Source organism: Cynocephalus volans, chromosome 8 (assembly GCF_027409185.1).
Source record: "Cynocephalus volans isolate mCynVol1 chromosome 8, mCynVol1.pri, whole genome shotgun sequence".
Classification (NCBI taxonomy): Eukaryota; Metazoa; Chordata; class Mammalia; order Dermoptera; family Cynocephalidae; genus Cynocephalus; species Cynocephalus volans.
The window spans coordinates 82,497,889-82,520,150 of record NC_084467.1 but is presented as its reverse complement, the minus strand read 5'-3'; the positions used below and the strand labels follow the sequence as shown (position 1 = coordinate 82,520,150).

The following is a 22,262-nucleotide window of genomic DNA, read 5'->3' as shown; positions in this document are numbered from 1 at the left end:
ACCTGTAGTATGGAAGAGTAAAGATATTAAAGTTGAAAGATCTAGGTTTTGATCGGGGCCCCAATACTTATTACTAGCTGAGATTTTCAACACGTTACTTTACTGAGTTGCTGTGAAAAGTAGGTAAGTTTACATATGTAAATCTTAAAAACATAATATGATACCTGCTATGAACTTATGTTATGAAATTTAGCAATATTGCGGGACTAGATTATAAAGGGGAAAGAGTAGAGGCATTAATAACAGGAGCTCTCGCTAAGTGAGCATTTCCTATGAATCAAGTACTGTACTGCTTTTCATATATTCTCTCATCAACTACTCACACCCACCCAATGTGGTAAATACTCTGTTAGGTGGAACCATGTGGACTTTTTATTTCTGTCGATTTAAAATGATCAATTATCAGCAATTTCATATGATCCAAAGTATCATCTTCCTTGTTTGGAGAAAGTGAAACACAGAGAGACTTGTCTAAGATAAAATAGGCAGTACTTGGTAAATTCAGGCTTGTAACAAGCTATACAGACTGACCTCTGCGCCAATATACTTGACCAATGCGTTGTACAAATTCCCAGCCAGGAGGCAGGTCTAATAGTTTAGGAGATGTAACCTCTAAGCTTTAATCAAGAATTATTTGCATAGTATTAGAGAATGTACAAAAAGTCAACAAATGATGTCACAGCAAATTCAGCATAAGAATCAAATATTTACGTTAATTAAAGTAACCCGCGTTTGTTCTTGCTTCTGGGATTACCCTTTTCTTAAATGAACTCTTAACATCATTCATTCAGCCAACAAATATTTACTCAACATCAGGCTCAATTTCTAACTTCTTAGAAGGATCTTCTTTTCTACCTGTCCACTAATTCTTACTAATTTACCACCTGGAATCCATCTCTCTTTTCAATAGCTTTTGTCCCCCTTACAATGAGAATCCCATTCTGTCTTTTAATATATATGAATCCTCCCATCAGAAGTGAAGGGTTCTTGAGGAAAGCTCAATAAATGTTCGATTCGATGTTCATACCAAATCTAACACGTGAAGTTTAATAGTGATAAAGAATCACAACCACCTCTATGGGGTGGGTGATAAAGCCTTCCCTGATCTCACTGGTTTAAGTGTTCACTTTAGTCTCTTTAATCTGAATTCATCAGGAAACTCACTGCCCCATGATATTCTAATATTACTATTTAATGTTTCTTGTGCTTAGACCTCGTGTCTGCAACTAGAGTTTAACCTTTTAAGGGCAAAGAGAGAGTCATGCTTTGAATTCACACTGCCAGCAAATAGTAGAAATCAATAGACCTTTAACTAATGGACATGAAGAAAAATTAGCAGTTGCGGGTAAGATCCTAGAAGGTAGCAAAGCGAAGAAGGAGGAAGAGGCGCTTGTGCGTTAACACCTGCTTCTGAGAACTAAAACCAACCTGGACGGTATCTCAAAGCCTGGGTAGCTGCTTTGCCTGTCCGTTTAAAGGTGCGCAAGGCAATCAGCAGCGAAGCGGCCATTGGCTGAGCAGAGAGCCCGCGAGCGCCCGTAGACCGCACTAGGCGGAGGCCGCGCCAGCGGCGCGCCGTCCTCTGACCGGCAGGGGGAGCCCTGCCGCGCGCTGCGCTCCCTGCCTCGCCGCCCGCCCGCCGTCAGTCTACCCGCCGCTCGCCGGACGCCGCCACGCCCGCCGCAGGCCCAGGGCCAGTCTCCCGCGAGCCGGCGTTCCGCAGCACTCTCGCGCCCCGCCCCTGCCCCGCCGCGGGACGAGTAACGGTTACGAAGCACTTTCTCGGCGGCGATATCTGCTTAGTCATTGTTTCCTGGAAACAGCTCCCTCAGTTTGGAGTCAGCTCTCCTGCGGCGGCCGCGGTAGCCGGAGCCCCAGCCACCGGCGCCTCCCTCCCGGGCCGCCGCCCTGCCGCCGTCCGGCCTCCCTCAGGCCCGAGCGCAGGCCGGGCTCCAGCTACGCGGGGCCGGCAGTCTAGCTCTCGCCTCCTGGACCTCGGGCATCGCGTCCCACAGGGCAGCCGCCTTCCCCGCCCGCACGCGGCCCGGTCGCCGCTTGGCCCCTTCCGGCCGCCGCTGCCATGGGCACCGACAGCCGCGCAGCCCGGGCGCTCCTGGCGCGGGCCCGCACCCTGCACCTGCAGACGGGGAACCTGCTAAACTGGGGCCGTCTGCGGAAGAAGTGCCCGTCCACGCACAGCGAGGAGGTGAGCGCGGGCGAGCGGCGCCCGCGAGACGCGGGGCTCCCGGGGCAGGCCGCGGGCCGGGTCGGGCGGCTCCGAGAGAGAGGGCGCGCCCGCGGGCGAGGGCGGCCGCGCTCGGCGCGCCCGGGGCGCCCGGGGAGGCGCGCACCTGGGCTCCGCCCGCTGGAGGAGGCTGGGGCCGGTATGGGCAATACCTCGAATCCAAACCTACTGCTGGAGGCAGCGCATCTTAAAAACTTAGCAGGTGTGGCTGTACACCGAGTGACGCCTCTGCTAGTGCTCCAGGCTGATATCAAAGTTCTCAAACGTATATGGTTCCTCTCCCTGGCAGGGGCGTCGGAGAGGATCAGGGCTTAGCTCCGTCCCTCTCCCGGTCTCTTGCTCCCCTCCTCCGCCCTGTCCAGTTAAAAGAATATTTCAGAGACTAGCCTTTGGTGGATTCACGTGAAATAGTATTTCCAATACGCTTAAATTTTAGAATGTTGACATTAGTCTCTCGCTGTGAGGCAAATGACTAAATACTCAAATTTAGCTTTGGAATTCGGTGTGTATCTTTCTTGCTGGAAATTAATGTCTCATTTTATTTGCCTAAATAATCACTAGTTGGAGGTGGCAGGGATTAATCTGGAATTATACTTATTTGTTGCTGGCCATTCGTGAATGGATAGTCACCTAGTTAAAAGTTAATTGCTGAGATATATTGGTAGTATGGTACAATTTTAGTATTTAAAGAGTAATAAAGTAAAACAAACCTTTAAATTTAGGAACTATGTGACTTTGGGAAAGTTACATACCCTTTCTGAGTCTGTTTACATAGCTTTAAAGTTGGGTAATAATACCTTTCTTATCAGGTTTTGATGAGAATTAAGAGATAATGTATGAAAACGCTGACCATACAAGCATCTATCTCCCTATCATTTGGGTCCATCAGAAAGATAAAACAAATCTTGATTAAAAGAAAAAAAATTTCCTGAACTATGTCATACTATGTTATCAGCTGTGTTCCTGTACCGTTTCTGCTCTTTTACATGAGGTGAGCACATGGCCTGCCTCGGAGTATGTGCTGGACCTGTGCCCAGGCCTTCTATTAGGAGTCAGTGTCCATCAAGAGATGAGAAGCTTTGGTTGTAACTTTAATAGGAATGGGAATCTGTACCATATTCTGCCTTCAAGTTCCAGCTCAGTTCATATGCTTTGTTCTGTTTAAACCACCAACTTTGACTGTTTTCCCTAAAGATAAGTATTTCTGTATTTGGTACATAGACCAATACTGATGGTGATGGTTCAGTACAGCATTTTGCATATATTGATATTATTGGGTGAAATTTTACCTCTCATCTTGCTACAACACACTCCAAAGTAGTGGCTTTCGGAGTTTTTTATTGCAAACACAGTAAGAAGAGCATTTTACTTTGCAGTCAGCTCATAGTTTTATATATATCATAGTTACATTTACAGATGTATCTCATGTATAGATACACATATACACACCATGTATAGATATATATCATAGTTACATATATATCAATATGTTTGAAACAAAGGTTACACAAAGAGATATTAAACTTTATTATATACTGTGTATTTTGGTTTTTTTTCTATCCTATTTTAATTTTTAAAAATTTCATTTCTCAATGCAACAATGAGTCACACCCCATGGTTCAAAAAACATTGTTCAAAAATTAATTCTGGTTTGTAGTGTTTTATCTACGGTGCTTCATAAGAGTAGGACAAAATTAAAGAAACTAGAAAACATTTGAGCAAAACTTGAGAAGGTCTCCTCTGGTTCTCACATTTTTTGATTCTGTGACCTCTGTTCAGATTTTTTTATTCACTGGAATTTAATGAAATCAAATATTGTTTTTGAAGTGGATCATTATAGGACTGGACTGATTTGCCCAGTTCTTTGTTGTAAGGTGTTTGACCAGTGGTATTTTTTAAACTCATACAATTTCAGAGCTAATGATACACTAAATTGCAGTGAAACTTACCTTCAGTGATGTGTGTATGATAAGAATGAAGGGAGCAGAGAACAAAAAAGAACAACGTTAATCGGTCGATCCAGATAACGTGTAATTTACAAGATTAAAAATCATAGGCTTGTGATAGTCACTGCATTTCCCATGTAATTGTAACATCTGTTCTATGATTTGTCCAGACATTTTGCAGAATCCAACATTAATCAAAGAAATGATTTCAAGAAGGGGGTGAATACTCTGAAAATATACTTCTCTTTCTGAATTGAGAAATTCATCCGGAGAGCCTTAAGTATGCAAATAAGTCATCCTTCCAGAGAAAAATTTCTTAGAATTCTGCCATGATTTGAGCCAAACACTTCTGGTAGAATTATTAATCTCTAGTTGGTCCTGCTGCCTCAACTTTTACTAATTTTTGAAAGAATATTGATTTATAATTCTATCTGGAATGATTATCAACTAATTTTCATCTATTAACTAAAGCTTAATCATAAATATACTTTGCATAAAGATACAGACCTTATAACTTGAATTCCAGTAGGTTATTATGTGTAGCACATAAATTATTGTTGTGGAATACAAATCTTAACATAAGTGGCTCTGTGCTCTTAAATTGATAAACCAGTTGTCCTTTGTAAGGTATAAGCCGTAAAGTGCTTGTATCAGTTTTTATCCTAAGTAATCATAGTTTGGATAATGAGTTCAAAAGTTTAGTCTCTGTTGTTGCTATTAGGAAACTGCTTTAATTCAGAGGCTTGCTTCTAGTTACAAATTTCCTTTTTTCATTGATTGCCCAGAGAATGCAAAGCACTGTGCCCTTGGTTATCTATAAAGCAGTGATTTCAAACTGCTGGTATTGGCCCATAAGTGGTCATAAATCAGTTTAGTGAGTCATGGAGCAGTATTTTTATTAATGATAGAGTAGCAGCCATCATAGTGCATGGCAGGTAGTGAGCATAAATATCATTTTGTGAGTTTTTTGTTTTATTTTACACACACACACACACACACACACACACACACACACACACACACACACACACACACACACGCAAACCGTTGCTCACTATGTGAATGTATGTCTTACCCTGGACCACTGTCAAGTTTGAAATACATTGACATAACAGATATAAAGATAAACAAACACTTTAGTGAACTTACTACATACCATAATGTTGGAGTAAAAATATTTTTTTTCTTTTATTTAAGAAAACATTGAAGACAAGTTGGAGATGTACTTGTGTTAGGAAATGACTTATGGACTCTCATCGTCCAAGTTGACTTCTGCAAGATATGTCTGTCCTGGTAGTTCTCAGACTTTAGAGTACATAGTGATCACTTGGGATGCTTGTTGAAATGAAAGTTCTGGCTGCTCTTGGAGAGTGATTCAGCAGGTCTATCAGGAGTCTGAATTTTTAATAAACACTACAGGTGAATCTGATGTAGGAATTCTTCTGGCCACAATTACTCTCTATCATTTGTCTTTGAGGAATGTAGCATAGTGGTTAATGCAAATTCTTGTCAGGCGGCCTGGGCTTAAATCCAAGTTTCTCCATTTATAAACTTTATTCTTGAAAAAGTTTTTTGTTTCTCCAAGAATGCTTTTATGTCTCAAAAGTTTAATTAAATTTTCATTGGTACAGAAACACTTTAAATAATTAGACTGTTGCTTTAAGTCAAGAAAGTTTGAGAAATAAGAGTAGGATAAAGACAGGTCTGAATTTACATCAAAGGAAACAAAAATTCTGTAGAAATAAAATTTGGGTTTGTGTGGTATTTCTTATTGATCTTTTCTTATCTTTTTTCCTGCTTAGCTTATCAAACTATTACATTCTTATTGTAGAAGTACACAAAAGCAATTAGAGCTTGATTGACAGTTTCAAATTGCATTCCTTTTGCAGCTTCGAGATTGCATCCAAAAAACCTTGAATGAGTGGAGTTCCCAAATCAGCCCAGATTTGGTCAGGGTAAGTGAAATGTGAATGCAGAAATCATGCAAGTTAAAAGGAAAGTGAAATAAGCAGGAAGTTAATTTCTATCAGAGAAAAAAACTAAATCCCCTTGCAGGTGGGAGAGTTTGATGACGTTAAAATTCAAAAAAAAATTAAAAGTAGAAAAAAAAAAGTTTATGATTAATATAGAAATTTTTTAACATGTCATTATCCACAATGGATAATAATTATTATTTTTCATTGGCTTCTTTTAAAAGTAAATTATCTACTCTGCTAGTGGTTCTAACTCCTTATATACCCCTCCCCTTTCTTGTTTATTTTTTAATTTTTAATTTTTTGATCATGTATCTCTCTGAATACTTCATCAAAAAGAGGTACTTTTTCCCAGAAAATAGACACACATACACTTAGCTTTTAGGGCTTTATAACTGTTGCACCTTCTAGACCTTAGGTTAAGAATCCTGTCTTAAGGGTTTTCTGCTTCTAAGGGATAATAGACATTTTCTAATTAATCAGAAACATTAATTTTATATTTATTGTAAATACTGTGTGTTTATTACAGGAGTTTCCAGATGTCTTGGAATGCACTGTATCTCATGCAGTAGAAAAGATAAATCCTGATGAAAGAGAAGAAATGAAAGTTTCTGGTAAAATCCAGCCTTTATAATTTGTTTTGTTACACAGTGGAAGTGATAGTAAGGCTTTGTCAGGCATGGGAATAAACTTTTCTTTGCTTCTGGTAATGAGTGACTCAGTCACTAAGTGTAGGAAATATAAGGATTCTTTTTTAACATAATTTTAGTGTTATCTCTAAGAGGGAGTTATAGAAGGTCAGTGCTGGCTACTTCAGTGGAATCAGAGTAGAGCATCAACTTGCTGTTCTTCATGATGTCATGTCATGTAATTTGTGTGTTAGACTTCAGAGCAGTAGAAAGCTTAAGGTAGAGGAAATGGAAGGGATGAAGGTAAGGCTTAGGAGCAGTGAATACCCAAAGCAAGCATAAGCCCTCCCTGGTAGGATGCTGGTAAGTAATGACTGAGGTCACCCAGGAGTGTAGAAAGAAGTCTAGGCAACAAGTTATGTGGAGAGAAAGAAAATGTATGTCACACCCTTTCAACAAATGTAGTGAGTGACTGCTACATTCCAGAAACTGTACTAGGCTCGAGGAATACAAAAATGAAAAGAAGCTCTGCTCTTAACCTCAGCTCACAGTCAGCATAGCAGTCATTAAAGGCTTGAGCTTGACTAAATTCCTAGGTGTGCAGATTACTGGCTAGTATAACCTTTGGCTAACAAAGTATTTAACCTCTCTGAGCCTCAGTTTCCTCATCTATAAAATGGAGGTGAACCTGTTACACAGGCTTTCTTTGTAAGTTGGATGAAATAACAAAAGAAGCACTTAGCACAGTGTTTGCCACAAAGTAAGTGCTAGGTTACTATTATTTGTTACCATGTTGTATTGTTATGGTTGTTGCTAATTATCACTATTATTGAGATGAACATGTAAGATGAGATAGGGCATTGTCTTTTGACTTTAATAATAACTACAATTTATTGAGTCTTGCTTTGTGCTAGGCACTGTACTTGGCACTTTATGGTCATATTTCCTCATAATAATTCTCAAAACAATCCTGCAGGATAGGTGTGTTATCCCCCAATGCACTAGTGACATTAAATAACTTGAAAGTTGTAATACAGCCAGTAAGCGGTTGAACCAGGAATCCATCCAAGTATGCCAGCCTCCAAAACACATTTCTTTCTCTTAACTTCACATTGCTGTTTGTGTTGGAAAGGAAGTAAAAGCAACAATCTCTTTGTGGTTAATTGTAATTCAGCATGATGTAGATCCATCTTGGATCTCTTACAAGTTTTTCCTCAGTTCCTGTAGAGCTTGAGATTTTTGGTAGGTATCAAAATTCTCCCCATACGAAGTCTTCTGTTTTCTGTTTATCTAAAAATGCCTCATCTTTCAGCGAGAGGAGGCTATTTCATATGGTACAGATTTATGACAGAGGAATAGTGGTGGGGAATGTTTTCATAGAGTGTAATTATGGGAGCTGAAGTTGGACCAAAGTGGTGAATATTGACTCCCATCTGGTGGAGCTGTGATGGCTTTCCAAAGGGGAATAACATAAGGAAAGCAATGTTTTGGGAAGATTATCTAGCAGTAGAAAGGAAGGGATAAATATTACAAATATGTACAAGAAAGTTTGTTGCATCTGTTCAATGTCAGGCACTTTACATGGGATATTTCATTAGCCCTTTTTCTCTCCATTCCCCTTTCTGATTTTTTTTTCTTGCTCTCCTATTACTATGCTTGTTTGTCTATTGAGTAAATTTAGATTTTTGAACTGTGAGTTTACATAAAGTAAATATGTACGTATAAAATTGAGTTGAAATCAAGCCAAAGCCTCAATCTTATAAATACAGAAAAATACTCAACTTCCCTGATAACTAGAAAATGCCAATTAGTGTGCTCCTGGGCAAGTATATATTGCACCTACTAAATTAAAACAAAGCTTTTTTTTTTTTTAAACAATGGCCTTCTATATTGTTAGGAGAGCAGCTCTTAACTTGGTGGTCTGGTAAAATGGTACATATCTTCTATAAAGTAGTTGTACATAAATAAAATATCCTTTGACTCATAATCACATTTCTAACAATTCATCCTTGGGAAAAGATTCAGTATAAAGTTGAACAAAAAAGGTTTCCAAGATGTTTGTTTTAGCGTTACATGTGATAACAGAAAACTGGAAATATTACTGTGATATTTACTAAAAATGTTCAGTAAGCAATAACTCATTTAGTAAATTATACCTTATCAAAATTACAGAATAATGTTCAACCATTAAAAATTAGTATGTAAAATTATACACTAAAAACACAGTACACAAAAATCTACATAGTAATTGCTTTGGGTTATGAGACTGTTGGCAATTCTTTTCGGTCTTTCTACTGTTAAAGGTTTTCCTCATTTCTAGAATAAGCACATTACTCTTATAATAAAATTTGAGATAACTAAATACTACATAGAAATATATAAAAAATATTTATCACATAAAGGTAACCCAAACAGAAGTAGGAAAAAAACTTATATCCTGCTTAATGTGACCAAAAACTGGAAGGTAATGTCTAAAAATGAAAATGATCGTATTGGGAAGGTGGGATTGTAGATTTTTTTTTTTCCATTCTCATTTACATCACTTTTAATTTAGTCTTTTCCTGTAGGTTTTAGTTTATTGGAGAAAGTATATAACATATTCTGTTAATCTTTAATTCATAAAAATATAGATTTCAAGTAATTTAAGCTTCTATATTTCTCTGATCTGCCTTCTAATAAGTGGGAAAAAATGCTGTTTTGTTTTGACAAACAAATATTTGTTGGCAACTAGCATATGACTTGAAAATTACAATGGAAATACACTTCTGTGTTTTAAAATAAAAACTACAAGGATACTTCAAAAAGTTTGTGAAAAAATGGAATTAAAAGATAATACAAATCTTTCCATGAAGTTTTTGAAGACTCCTCATATCTATAAAATTACGTGACTAGGGAAGGAAAAATAATTTATTTAGGATAATCTGTCATCTTAGTATTGTAGCAGTGTTAATATTATGTAGTAAAATGTGTATCCAGATGTAGTAATCAGTATTGTTTTCTTTGTTATCCAGCAAAACTGTTCATTGTAGGATCAAACTCGTCATCATCAACTAAAAATGCAGTTGACATGGGTAAGCAAAATTTTAACTTTTTCTCTTAATAGTGGACTTTAAATTAGTGTGGGTGAATTAGTTATAACTTGTGTTCTGGTCCAGGTAAAAAAGAAAATGAGCTGATTCCAATTTTACCTTTTAAAGTTGAGTCATATTTTTGTTTTCTGTTTAGTGGCTGGCCAGAACAGAGAACTGAACCTGTGACCTTGGTGTTATAGGGCTGTGGTGCTGTAACTTATGTAGCTAACTGGCCAGCCCTAGAGTCAGATTTTGATATAAAAGAGGAATGTAAAAGATGTAACATGATTAAATGTTAGCTATATTTTGGGGCATAGAAGTTTTCCTGGATCATACTCTTAGCCCTTGTAGTACTGTAGATGAAATATCAAAAACAATAACAGAAAAACACAGTATATCTGTTTTCAGCACTAGGTTTATTGTGATATCAGTTATTCAGTACTTTTTCTTTTAAAGCATTCTTCTAGTATTTACCTTAAACTTAAATAATATGCTCTTTAATAAAACTGTAGAATGGTCATTTAAAATTAAGTATTTTTAATGTTAATATAATCTTTAATTATTTTTATAGAAATTAAGAAATTATCTACCTCTACAAATATAGATTAATACCATAAGTTCAGTTTTTCAGAGTTTCAAGTTTATTCTTTGCTGTGACTACCAGTTACAGAATATTAGGTCAGAATTCTTGTGATCATACATATGAGATACTAGTAAACAAGTAGAACCAGAGAAAAACAGGTTTTTGGAAATAAGGAAGCTACCAAAAAATCCTAGTGCCTAGGAAACAAGAAGGAAGCCTGTTCCCCAGAAAGAGGAGCCAGTAGTATAGCTGTGAGCTCCCTTGGAAGAAGGCAGGTCAGAGAAACCCACATGTCTGTCACACAGAGAAAGTAGTGAATGGGTACTTGTACATTTTTAAGAGGTGGAAGTGTTCTTAATGAAAGGTAAATTATAAAATAATCTGTTATATAGAAAACTAGTGGGGCCGAGCCCGTGGCGCACTCGGGAGAGTGCGGCGCTGGGAGCACAGCGATGCTCCCGCCGCGGGTTCAGATCCTATATGGGAATGGCCGGTGCACTCACTGGCTGAGTGCCGGTAACGAAACAGACCAAAAAAAAGAAAACTAGTGAACGATATAGACAGAACTCAGTGGGATACTTTGAGGACGTTAGAAATACTTGTTTTTATTATGTAACAAACATTTATCCGCTTTTTGTTTTCGTTTCCATTAGCCTGTTCAGTCCTTGGAGTTGCACAGCTGGATTCTGTGATCATTGCTTCACCTCCTGTTGAAGACGGAGTTAATCTTTCCTTGGAGCATTTACAGCCTTACTGGGAAGAGTTAGAAAACTTAGTTCAGAGCAAAAAGATTGTTGCTATAGGTACCTCTGATCTAGACAAAACACAGTTGGAACAGCTGTATCAGTGGGCACAGGTAAAGGATGGCTAGATCCTGAGCTCTCCGGGGAGGAACCTGCCTTTTTCAGTCTTTGCTGCATACTGTTGCACATCATGCGTGTAGTCAGCACTCACTGTGGGGTGACTATTCCAAATATAGGAGTTTTGAGGCAGACTTTATCTAAAGCATTAGGGTTTTTGTTTTTCTTGGTGTTTTTTTGTTTGGTTGGTTGGTTTTTTTTAAATGTATGCCTAATTGAACAGAATATTAATCCCATTTAACAAAAACACTAAAAAATATGTGTTGGAGCATTCATAGCCAAATGAATTAAGGCTGTTTTCTTCAGTTTTACATATCTGAGGAAAATATCATATTTTTCTTTAGGTACTATTAAGAGCATGGCTCTTAATTTCCTAAGTAAAGAATATTATATATACTTTGTAATTTAAAGATGTATAAGACTCTTAGTTCATACAACTTGATATGGAGCGGGTGTCATAAATTAATCCCCCCACTGTGGTCTAATGCCCTACAAAATTATTAGGGAATTTACTTATTTGTATTTTACATTTACTCTCTGTGTTTTTCTTTATGCCTTTTACTTCATCCTCAGCCTTCTCTGTTTCAGAGCTTTCAGAGTTTCTTATGTTGCCCCTTCTTCCTTTGACTTGTCGATAGCCAGATTGTGGCCAAGAAACTTCTGGAAAGACTTGGATACAGAATGTGCATAGAAATAAACCAGTGCAGTTGGTGGACATTATCTGTTCTTCTCTTTCAAAATGTGTCTGATTAATAACCATATTTTATATTTTAACATTTAATATACTTGTATTTGATCTCCTACCTTGAAGATATTCATACTGTGGCTGAAACCATCACACTTAGAATCATGTTTGTTTCTGAGGTAGATGTATTAGATTGGAGACTTTTAATACTGTAGTATTATATTGGCTTTTTCCTCCTCCTAGAGCTATTTTTCCTTTCTCTGTTACCATTAACATGGGTTAGAAAAGCATAAATTGATAGAGATATTCATGTAAAAGTATTTTATAAACTTTAAGCACTATAGAATATGATTTTTTTGTATGTTCTAAAATTAAGTCCTTTTATTGCTTATTGCTTGCTACTTCCTGTATTATTTTTTTTTGGTAGAAATGTCATTTTATTTTTACTTCTAGGTAAAACCAAATAGTAACCAAGTTAATCTTGCTTCCTGCTGTGTGATGCCACCTGATTTGACTGCATTTGCTAAGCAATTTGACATACAGCTATTGACTCATAATGATCCAAAAGGTAACACTGATATTTTCATTTATAGAGATTGATCATGAACTTTTGTCTTAGAAAAAGCTACCTATTGAAATTTAGCTTTAAGCATATGCAGTGAGAAATGTACAATGTTCTTATCTAGAACTGTTCTTAATGAGTAGTTCAAAACATATGACTTTATTTTCAAAAAGCTTTATTTTTATCTTTGTACCAATGGTAACAAAAATGAAGGGGTCATTTCCTGACCATCTGGTTTGTTGAAGTTTACAAATATTAAACTACACAGAAAAGATGTCTTAAGACATTCTAAATAGTAATATATAGTCGTGTAGCTTAATGACGGGGATACATTCTGAGAAATGCAGTTATTTTTTTGCAGTGATTTTGTCATTGTGCAAACATCATAGAGTTACTTACATAAATCTAGATGGTATAGCCTACTACACACCTAGGCTACATGGTATAGCCTATGGCTCCTATGCTACAAGCCTGTACAGCATCTTACTGTACTGAATACCATAGGCAATTGTAATACAATGGTAAGTATTTGTGTGTCTAAACATAGAAAAGATACAGTAAAAATATGATATTATAATCCATATATAATGCAGTTTGCTTTGACCGAAACGTTGTTATGCAGTATGTTACTATATAATCTTATCTAGTACAGCGAAGATTGAACCAAAGGGCCACTTAATTAAAGAGGATAAATATTTGAAAAAAAGAGTCAGATATAATTTAATTTGAAACTTAATAAGCGTCTTAGGATAAGTAACTGACTAGGTATTTTATTAATCATTAATATCAAGACAGATGTGTTTGGTGTTAATCAGAAACTTTTTTTTTAATGATTATTTATTTATTTATTTATTTTTCTTTTTTTCTTAATTTTATTTTGTCGATATACAATGTGGTTGATTATTGTTGCCCATTACTGAAACCTCACTCACTCCTCCCTCTCCCACTCTCAGGCAACAATGTCCTTTCTGTTTGCTTGTCGTACCAACTTCAAGGAATTGTAGTTGTTATGTCTTCTCCCCGCTCCCCCACCCTGGTTTTTTTTGTGTGTGTGTGTGTGGATTTTTTTATTTATTTTTAGCTCCCACCAATAAGTGAGAACATGTGGTATTTCTCTTTCTGTGCCTGACTCGTTTCACTTAATATAATTCTCTCAAGGTCCATCCATGTTGCAAATGGCAGTTATTTCATTCGTTTTTATAGCTGAGTAGTATTCCATTGTGTAGATATACCACATTTTCCGTATCCACTCATCCAATGATGGACATTTGGGCTGGTTCCAACTCTTAGCTATTGTAAAGAGTGCTGCGATGAACATTGGGGAACAGGTATACCTTCGACTTGATAATTTCCATTCCTCTGGGTATATTCCCAACAGTGGGATAGCTGGGTCGTATGGTAGATCTATCTGCAATTGTTTGAGGAACCTCCATACCATTTTCCATAGAGGCTGCACCATTTTGCAGTCCCACCAACAATGTATGAGAGTTCCTTTTTCTCTGCAACCTCGCCAGCATTTATCGTTCAGAGTCTTTTGGATTTTAGCCATCCTAACTGGGGTTAGATGGTATCTCAGTGTGGTTTTGATTTGCATTTCCCGGATGCTAAGTGATGTTGAGCATTTTTTCATATGTCTGTTGGCCATTTGTATATCTTCCTTAGAGAAATGCCTACTTAGCTCTTTTGCCCATTTTTTAATTGGATTGCTTGTTTATTTCTTCTAAAGTTGTTTGAGTTCCTTATATATTCTGGATATTAATCCTTTGTCAGATGTATATTTTGCAAATATTTTCTCCCACTCTGTTGGTTGTCTTTTAACTCTGTTAATTGTTTCTTTTGCTGTGCAGAAGCTCTTTAATTTGATATAATCCCATTTGTTTATTTTTCCTTTGGTTGCCCGTGCTTTTGGGGTCGTATTCATGAAGTCTGTATCCAGTCCTATTTCCTGAACTGTCTCTCCTATGTTTTTTTTAAGAAGTTTTATTGTTTCAGGGTGTATGTTTAATTCTTTAATCCATTTTGAGTTGACTTTAGTGTATGGTGAAAGGTATGGGTCTAGTTTGATTCTCCTGCATATTGATATCCAGTTCTCCCAGCACCATTTGCTAAAGAGGCAGTCTCTTCCCCAGTGTATAGGCTTGGTGCCTTTGTCAAAGATCAGATAGCTGTAGGTGTGTGGGTTGATTTCTGGATTCTCTATTCTATTCCATTGATCAGTGTGTCTGTTTTTATGCCAGTACCATACTGTTTGGGTTATTATAGCTTTGTAGTATAATTTAAAGTCAGGTAGTGTTATGCCTCCAGCTTTATTTTTTTTGCTCAGCATTGCTTTGGCTATGCGTGGTCTTTTGTTATACCATATAAATGTCTGGATAGTTCTTTCCATTTCTGAGAAAAATGTCATTGGAATTTTGATGGGGATTGCATTGAATTGGTATATCACTTTGGGTAGTATGGACATTATTTTCACTATGTTGATTCTTCCAATCCAAGAGCATGGGATATCTTTCCATCTTCTTGTATCCTCTCTGATTTCTCTCAGCAGTGGTTTGTAGTTCTCATTATAGAGGTTTTTCACATCCTTGGTTAACTCAATTCCTAAGTATTTTATTTTTTTGGTGGCTATTGTAAATGGGCAGGCTTTCTTGATTTCTCTTTCTGCATGTTCACTATTGGAGAATAGAAATGCTACTGATTTTTGTGTGTTGATTTTGTTTCCTGCTACTGTGCTGAAATCATTTATCAATTCCAAGAGTTTTTTTGTAGAGGCTTTAGGCTGTTCGATATATAGGATCATGTCATCTGCAAACAGGGACAGTTTGACTTCATCATTTCCAATCTGGATGCCCTTTATTTCCTTCTCTTCTCTGATTGCTCTGGCTAGTACTTCCAACACTATGTTGAATAGGAGTGGTGAGAGTGGGCATCCTTGTCTAGTTCCTGTTCTTAAAGGAAAAGCTTTCAGCTTTTGCCCATTCAGGATGATATTGGCAGTGGGTTTGGCATATATGGCTTTAATTATGTTGAGATACTTTCCGTCTATACCTAACTTATAGAGGGTCTTTGTCACGAATGAGTGCTGAACTTTATCAAATGCTTTTTTGGCATCTATAGAGATGATCATATGGTCCTTGTGTTTGACTTTATTAATATGGTGTATCACATTTATTGATTTGCGTATGTTGAACCGACCTTGCATCCCTGGGATGAATCCCACTTGATCGTGGTGAATAATTTTACGTATGTGTTGCTGTATTCTGTTTGCTAGTATTTTATTGAGGATTTTTGCATCTATATTCATCAAGGATATCGGCCTGTAGTTTTCTTTTCTGGTTATATCTTTACCTGGTTTTGGTATCAGGATGATGTTTGCTTCATAGAATGAGTTTGGGAGATTTGCGTCTGTTTCAATCTTTAGGAATAGTTTGTAAAGAATTGGTGTCAATTCCTCTTTGAATGTTTGGTAAAATTCTGCTGTGAATCCATCTGGTCCTGGGCTTTTCTTTGTTGGGAGCCTTCTGATAACAGCTTCAATCTCCTTTATTGTTATTGGTCTGTTCAGATTTTCTACATCTTCCTGGCTCAGTCTTGGAAGCTTGTGTGTGTCCAGAAATTTATCCATTTCCTCCAGATTTTCAAACTTGTTGGCATATGGTTGTTTATAGTAGTCTCGAATGATTCCTTGTATTTCAGATGAATCAGTTGTAATATCACCTTTTTCATTTCTAAGTTTTGTTATTTGAATCTTCTCTCTTCTTTTTTTTGTTAGCCATGCTAATGGTTTGTCAATTTTATTTATCTTTTCAAAAAACCAACTTTTTGATTCATTGATCTTTTGTATTGTTTTTTGGGTTTCAATTTCATTAAGTTCTGCTCTGATCTTAATGATTTCTTTCCGTCTGCTAACTTTAGGTTTGGATTGTTCTTGTTTTTCTAGATCTTTAAGGTGAAGTGTTAGGTTGTTCACTTGCCATCTTTCCATTCTTCTGAGGTGAGCGTTTAGTGCAATAAATTTCCCCCTTAGTACTGCTTTTGCAGTATCCCACAGGTTTTGGTATGATGTATCATTATTTTCATTAGTTTCAATAAATTTTTTGATTTCCTGCTTGATTTCTTCTTGGACCCATATGTCATTAAGTAGAATGCTGTTTAATTTCCATGTGTTTGTATAGTTTCCAGAGTTTCGTTTGCTATTAATTTCCAGTTTTAATCCATTATGGTCTGAGAAGATACATGGGATAATTCCAATTTTTTTGAATTTGTTGAGACTTGATTTGTGACCTAATATGTGATCTATCCTGGAGAATGATCCATGTGCTGATGAGAAGAATGAATATTCTGAGGTTGTTGGATGGAATGTTCTGTAGATATCTGCCAATTCCAATTGGTCTAGAGTCTTGTTTAGCTCTTGTGTTTCTCTGCTGATTCTTTGCCTAGATGATCTGTCTAATATTGACAGTGGGGTGTTCAGGTCCCCTGCTATTATGGTGTTAGTGTCTATTTCCTTCTTTAGGTCTAATAGAGTTTGTTTTATAAATCTGGCTGCTCCAACATTGGGTGCGTACATATTTATGATTGTTATGTCTTCTTGATGGATCAGTCCTTTTATCATTATGCAGTGTCCCTCATTGTCTCTTTTTATGGTTTTTAGTTTAAAGTCTACTTTGTCAGATATAAGAATAGCTACTCCAGCTCGTTTTTCTTTTCTGTTTGCATGGTAAATCTTTTTCCATCCTTTCACTCAGTCTATCTGAGCCTTTATGGGTGAGGTGGGTCTCTTGAAGGCAGCATATAGTTGGGTCCTCCTTTTTAATCCAGTCAGCCAGTCTGTGTCTTTTGATTGGGGAATTTAAGCCTTTTACATTAAGAGTTGTTATTGAAAAGTGTTGATTTATTTCTAGCATTTTATTGATTGTTGTTTGGTTGTCTTAGGTGTCTTTTCTTCCTTGCTTTCTGATTTACTGTTTGTTTTCTGTGTTTGTTGGTTCCTTAGATTGTAGATAGCCTTTTTCTTTGTTTGTTTTCTCTTCATGAATGCCATTTTTATTATACTAGTGGGTTTAGATTTTTCTTGGGCTTTTATGGCAGTGGTAGTTATTTTTCAGGAATCAAACCCAGTACTCCCTTGAGAATTTCTTGTAAGGGTGGTCGTGTGGTAGTGAACTCCCGCAGTTTTTGTTTCTCTGAGAAATATACTATTTGCCCTTCATTTCGGAAGGATAGCCTTGCAGGGTAGAGTATTCTTGGCTGAAAATCTCTGTCTTTTAGTATTTTGAAAATATCATCCCATTCCTTTCTAGCTTTTAGGGTTTGTGATGAAAAGTCTGATGTTAGCCTGATTGGGGCTCCCTTATAGGTGATTTGATGCTTCTCTCTTGCAGCTTTTAAGATTCTCTCTTTGTCTTTGAGTTTTGCCAATTTGACTATGACATGTCTTGGTGAAGGCCTTTTTGGGTTGAATACGTTTGGAGATCGTTGAGCTTCCTGGACCTGAAGATCTGTGATTTTTCCTATACCTGGGAAGTTTTCGGCCACTATTTTGTTGAATATGTTTTCAACGCAATCTCCTTTTTCCTCCCCTTCTGGGATACACATGACTCGGATATTTGAGCGCTTAAGGTTGTCTGATATCTCTCTCAGATTTTCTTCAATGCCTTTGATTCTTTTTTCTTTTTCTTTGTCTGCTTGTGTTATTTCAAACAGCCCATCTTCAAGTTCAGAGGTTCTCTCTTCAACTTCGACAAGCCTGCTGGTTAAACTCTCCGTTGTGTTTTTTATTTTTTTGAATAACTTCTTCAGTTCAGCAAGTTCTGCTTCATTTTTTTTCAGGACATTGATTTCCTTGTACATTTCCTCTTTCAGGTCCTGTATACTTTTCCTCGTTTCATCATGATGTCTAGCTGAGTTTTCTTGTATCTCATTCAGTTTCCTTAGAATTATCACTCAAAATTCTTTGTCAGTCATTTCAAGGGCTTCTTGTTCTATAGGATCTAGAGCTTGAGATTTATTATCTTTTGGTGGTGTACTTTCTTGATTTTTCGTATTTCTGGTATCTTTTCTTTGATGTTTATTCATTGTGGCAGGGGTTTTCACAGTCCACAGATTACATGAAATGAGCAGAGTATCTTCTGTTCCACTGGGCAGTCTGATGAACACAGTAGGCAGACTCAGGGGAGAATCGGGGGCAGCACGCAGAGTCCCCGGTCCAAGTGCGGCCGCCGCCCATCTGCTCCAGCTCGGCTCAATATGTTGGGGCGCCTGGGTCTGGAGGGTCCTGATGTTCAGGTGAGGAGGGGCTGCCGCTGCCGCCGTCGCTGCCGCCACCGGGTGAGCAACCTGCTCAAGACTGATCAAGATTCTTGTTCTCACCCACTCATTTCCTACCTCCTTCCTATTATCCCTGCCTTTTCTAATGCCAAGACCCTAACCCCACTCTTTGGGAAGCCCTGGATCTTCAACCTAGTTTAGTACCCTTCCTCTTTCTCCCATTCCACTGCATTCCATGATCCTTCCTTTAGTCGCCTTAATCAGAAACATTTGATTAGTGAGAATGATTTGTCTCCCTTCTGTAGAATAATTTTTTTATCAACATTTTATAAGGTAACTAGAAAGGCTGGGAAGAGAATGTTTAACATAACTTGCAAAGATAAATGTTTTATTAGCTCAGTTAGTTATAGTGTGGTGCTGATAACATCAAGGTCCAGGGTTTGATCCCTGTACCAGCCAGCCACCAAAAAAGAAAAATGTTTTATGTATATAGTAAGTATTTTTGGTGTTCATGAGAAATTTCTGGTTTTAAGTGAGAAATGTCTTGTGAAAGTTTTAAATCTCCATGGTGTCTATATGGTTGGTTCTGATCCCAGTGGAATCTTTCTATATTGATTGAGTCATTCAACAGACATTTGAGCACCTAGTATGTGCCAGGCATTGTTCTGGGTACTAGAGATAAAGGATTAAGTCAGACAAATCCCAACCCTTATGGGATTTATATTATAATGGGAGAAGACAGACGAAATAAATATTATATACGATAAATGGAAGTATATGCTATGAAAAAAGTTGGCTGAGGTAGTAAGAGTGTCCAGGTTAGGAGCTGTTTTATATGAGGTGGTCAGGGAGGCTTCTCTGCTAAGGTAATGTTAATCAGAGACCTGCAAGAAGGGAGCAAGCCATGTGGCTATCTGGAAGTAGAGTGTTCAGGGAACAAGAAGCAGCTGGTTCAGAGGCCCCAATGTGTGAATATGCTTGAGGTTTTCAAGATACAGTAAGGAGGCCAGTGTGGCCAGAGAAAAGGTACTGAGGAGGGCAGTTGGTAGTAGAGGGATATAAACTTGGAATGAGACAATTATTAGTTAATCAAAGAAACACAAATTAAAAGATAACCATTGGCAAAGGTTTTTTAATGATTGCTGGTACTAACGAGGATATGATAAGATTGGCACCCTCACATTATCAACTGCTAGTAGAAGTGTAAAGTACAGCCTTTCTGGAAAGCAGTTGGCAATATACCATATATCAGGCCTTAAGAATGTACTTGTACTTTGGCCCTTCATTCCATAGCCAGGCATGCCTTTTAAGGATGTTCATAATAGTATTATTCTTATTAGCAAAATGTTAAGAAAAACCTAAATGTTTTTGGCCAATAATAAAGAAATGTACAGATTATGGTATGTATATAATATAGTATTTGGGGAAGTATTAAAAATGTTTTCACAGAATATTTAATTCATGGGAGAATATTCACAATATAAGTGGAAAGGTAAGTAAATTAGGTTGTAACTGCAGTGTGATTTCCAGTTTTGTAAGATATGTAGATACATAGTCTGTCATGCACCACATGTTTGGGTTGTCAACGAACTACATATACAACAGTGGTCCCATAAGATTATAATACTGTATTTCTACTGTACTTTTTCTTTGTTTAGATACACAAATACTATTGTGTTACAGTTGCCTATGGTATTCAGTACAGTAGCATGCTGTACAGGTTTATAGCCTAGGAGTCATAAGCTATTATACCATGTAGCCTAGGTGTGTGGTAGGCTATACCATCTAGGTTTGTGTAAGTACACTTTATCGTGCTTGCACAACAACAGAATCACAGTTTCTCTGCATATATCCCAGTCATTAAGCAACGCATGACTGTATACAGGTATAAGGTATGGATATATATATTGAGATATACACACACACAGAGAAAAAAAGTTGTAAGGAAGTATGTGACAGTGGAAATGGTGTGTTATCTCCAGTTAATCAGATTATGAGTGACTGTTTTTTTTTTTTTTTTTTTTTTTTCTTATTTATGCTTTTCTGTATTTTGCGTGGCTGTATATTAGAATTACCTGGAAGTCTTTTAAAAATACAAATGTCCAGCCTCCACTCATTAGAAATTAGGCATTAAGTAGGCTGGGGTACAGGTGTAGATACTTTTTAAAGAACTGCGTAAGTGTTTCTGATATTCTGCTTCAGATTCATAGCACATATGAAAGATAAGCATATTTTGTATTCAGCTTTGAGATGTTTCTTTTGATGAGCTTACCTACATAATAAAGTGCTTTTGTTTTTGAATTTAACACTTTGGGATTTTGTTTGCTCTGTTGTTTTAGAGCTGCTTTCTGAAGCGAGTTTCCAAGAAGCTCTTCAGGAAAGCATCCCTGACATTCAAGCACACGAGTGGGTGCCACTGTGGCTACTGCGGTATTCGGTCATTGTGAAAAGTAGAGGAATTATCAAATCGAAAGGTTACATTTTACAGGCTAAAAGAAGGGGTTCTTAACTACAACTTAGGATCATAACCTACTGACCTGTATTTTCCTTGAATATAAGATAAAATTGAAAAGTGTAAAAATCCAGTTATGCCTGTAAATGGTGTCATTGGGGCAGATATTTTTTAGTTATATTTGACAGTATGTTGTCTGTCAAGTTTGGGATACTTCTCTTGCCTCCATATCAATCCACTCACATGAACCACTGTATTGTTTTCATTAAACTATTGTTTTCTAATTGAAATTGTCTATAAAATACTTGCAATATATTTTTCCTTTATTTTTATGACTAATAGAAATCAAGAAAATTTGTTGTTAGATATATTTTGGCCTGGGCATCAGGGTAATGTATATACATATTTTTTATTTCCAAAAAAATTCATTAATTGCTTCTTACTCTATAGTATAACTAAGCAATTTAATTACAGTTGTTAAAACTGAAATACTAGAAGATTTTTTTCCTATCATTAATAAAATAATTATATCTCAGAGTAACTGGAGTAGCTGGGATTTACTGGTAGTATAAATAAAATTCATTCTTCAGTACATGAATGGAAATTTAAAATTTTTATGTGTCCTTGCTTGTAGTTTAGCCTTAAAGACAAACCAACGTAAATCTGAAAAGGAGACTAGAGCTTTGAAATTATTGTTTGGGGGTTTTATAAAAGCAACTACTATCACCTCCAGATTCTTTTTAATTCTCAACCATCCTTAGAATATTGCTACTCATTCAAGAACATTCAGTAAGTATTAAGCACCTACCTTGAGCTAGGCACTCTGATCTCTGAGGAGAGGAGGGGGCATGGAGCCAGGGATTAAGAATCAATTCAGTAAGATATGTGATATTTTTTCTCCATTAATAATTGACTAGGAGGGAATAAAAGCCAGAAAAGGGGTGAGAAAAATCTTTAATTCAGGGCCAACATTATTTTTTTATTATTTT

The 22,262-nt window shown here is 37.0% G+C and overlaps 1 protein-coding gene across 1 annotated transcript; it reads left to right on the top strand.

Annotated features, from left to right (window-relative positions):
- Positions 1–1,665: 1,665 nt before the first annotated feature.
- GCLM (glutamate-cysteine ligase modifier subunit) lies at positions 1,666–21,634 on the top strand. Its single transcript, XM_063104720.1, has 7 exons — positions 1,666–2,206; positions 6,081–6,146; positions 6,694–6,778; positions 9,805–9,864; positions 11,101–11,303; positions 12,446–12,560; positions 21,161–21,634. Exons 1-7 carry the CDS (start codon positions 2,081–2,083, stop codon positions 21,328–21,330), a joined length of 825 nt encoding a protein of 274 aa, XP_062960790.1. The 5' UTR covers positions 1,666–2,080; the 3' UTR covers positions 21,331–21,634.
- Positions 21,635–22,262: the final 628 nt, after the last annotated feature.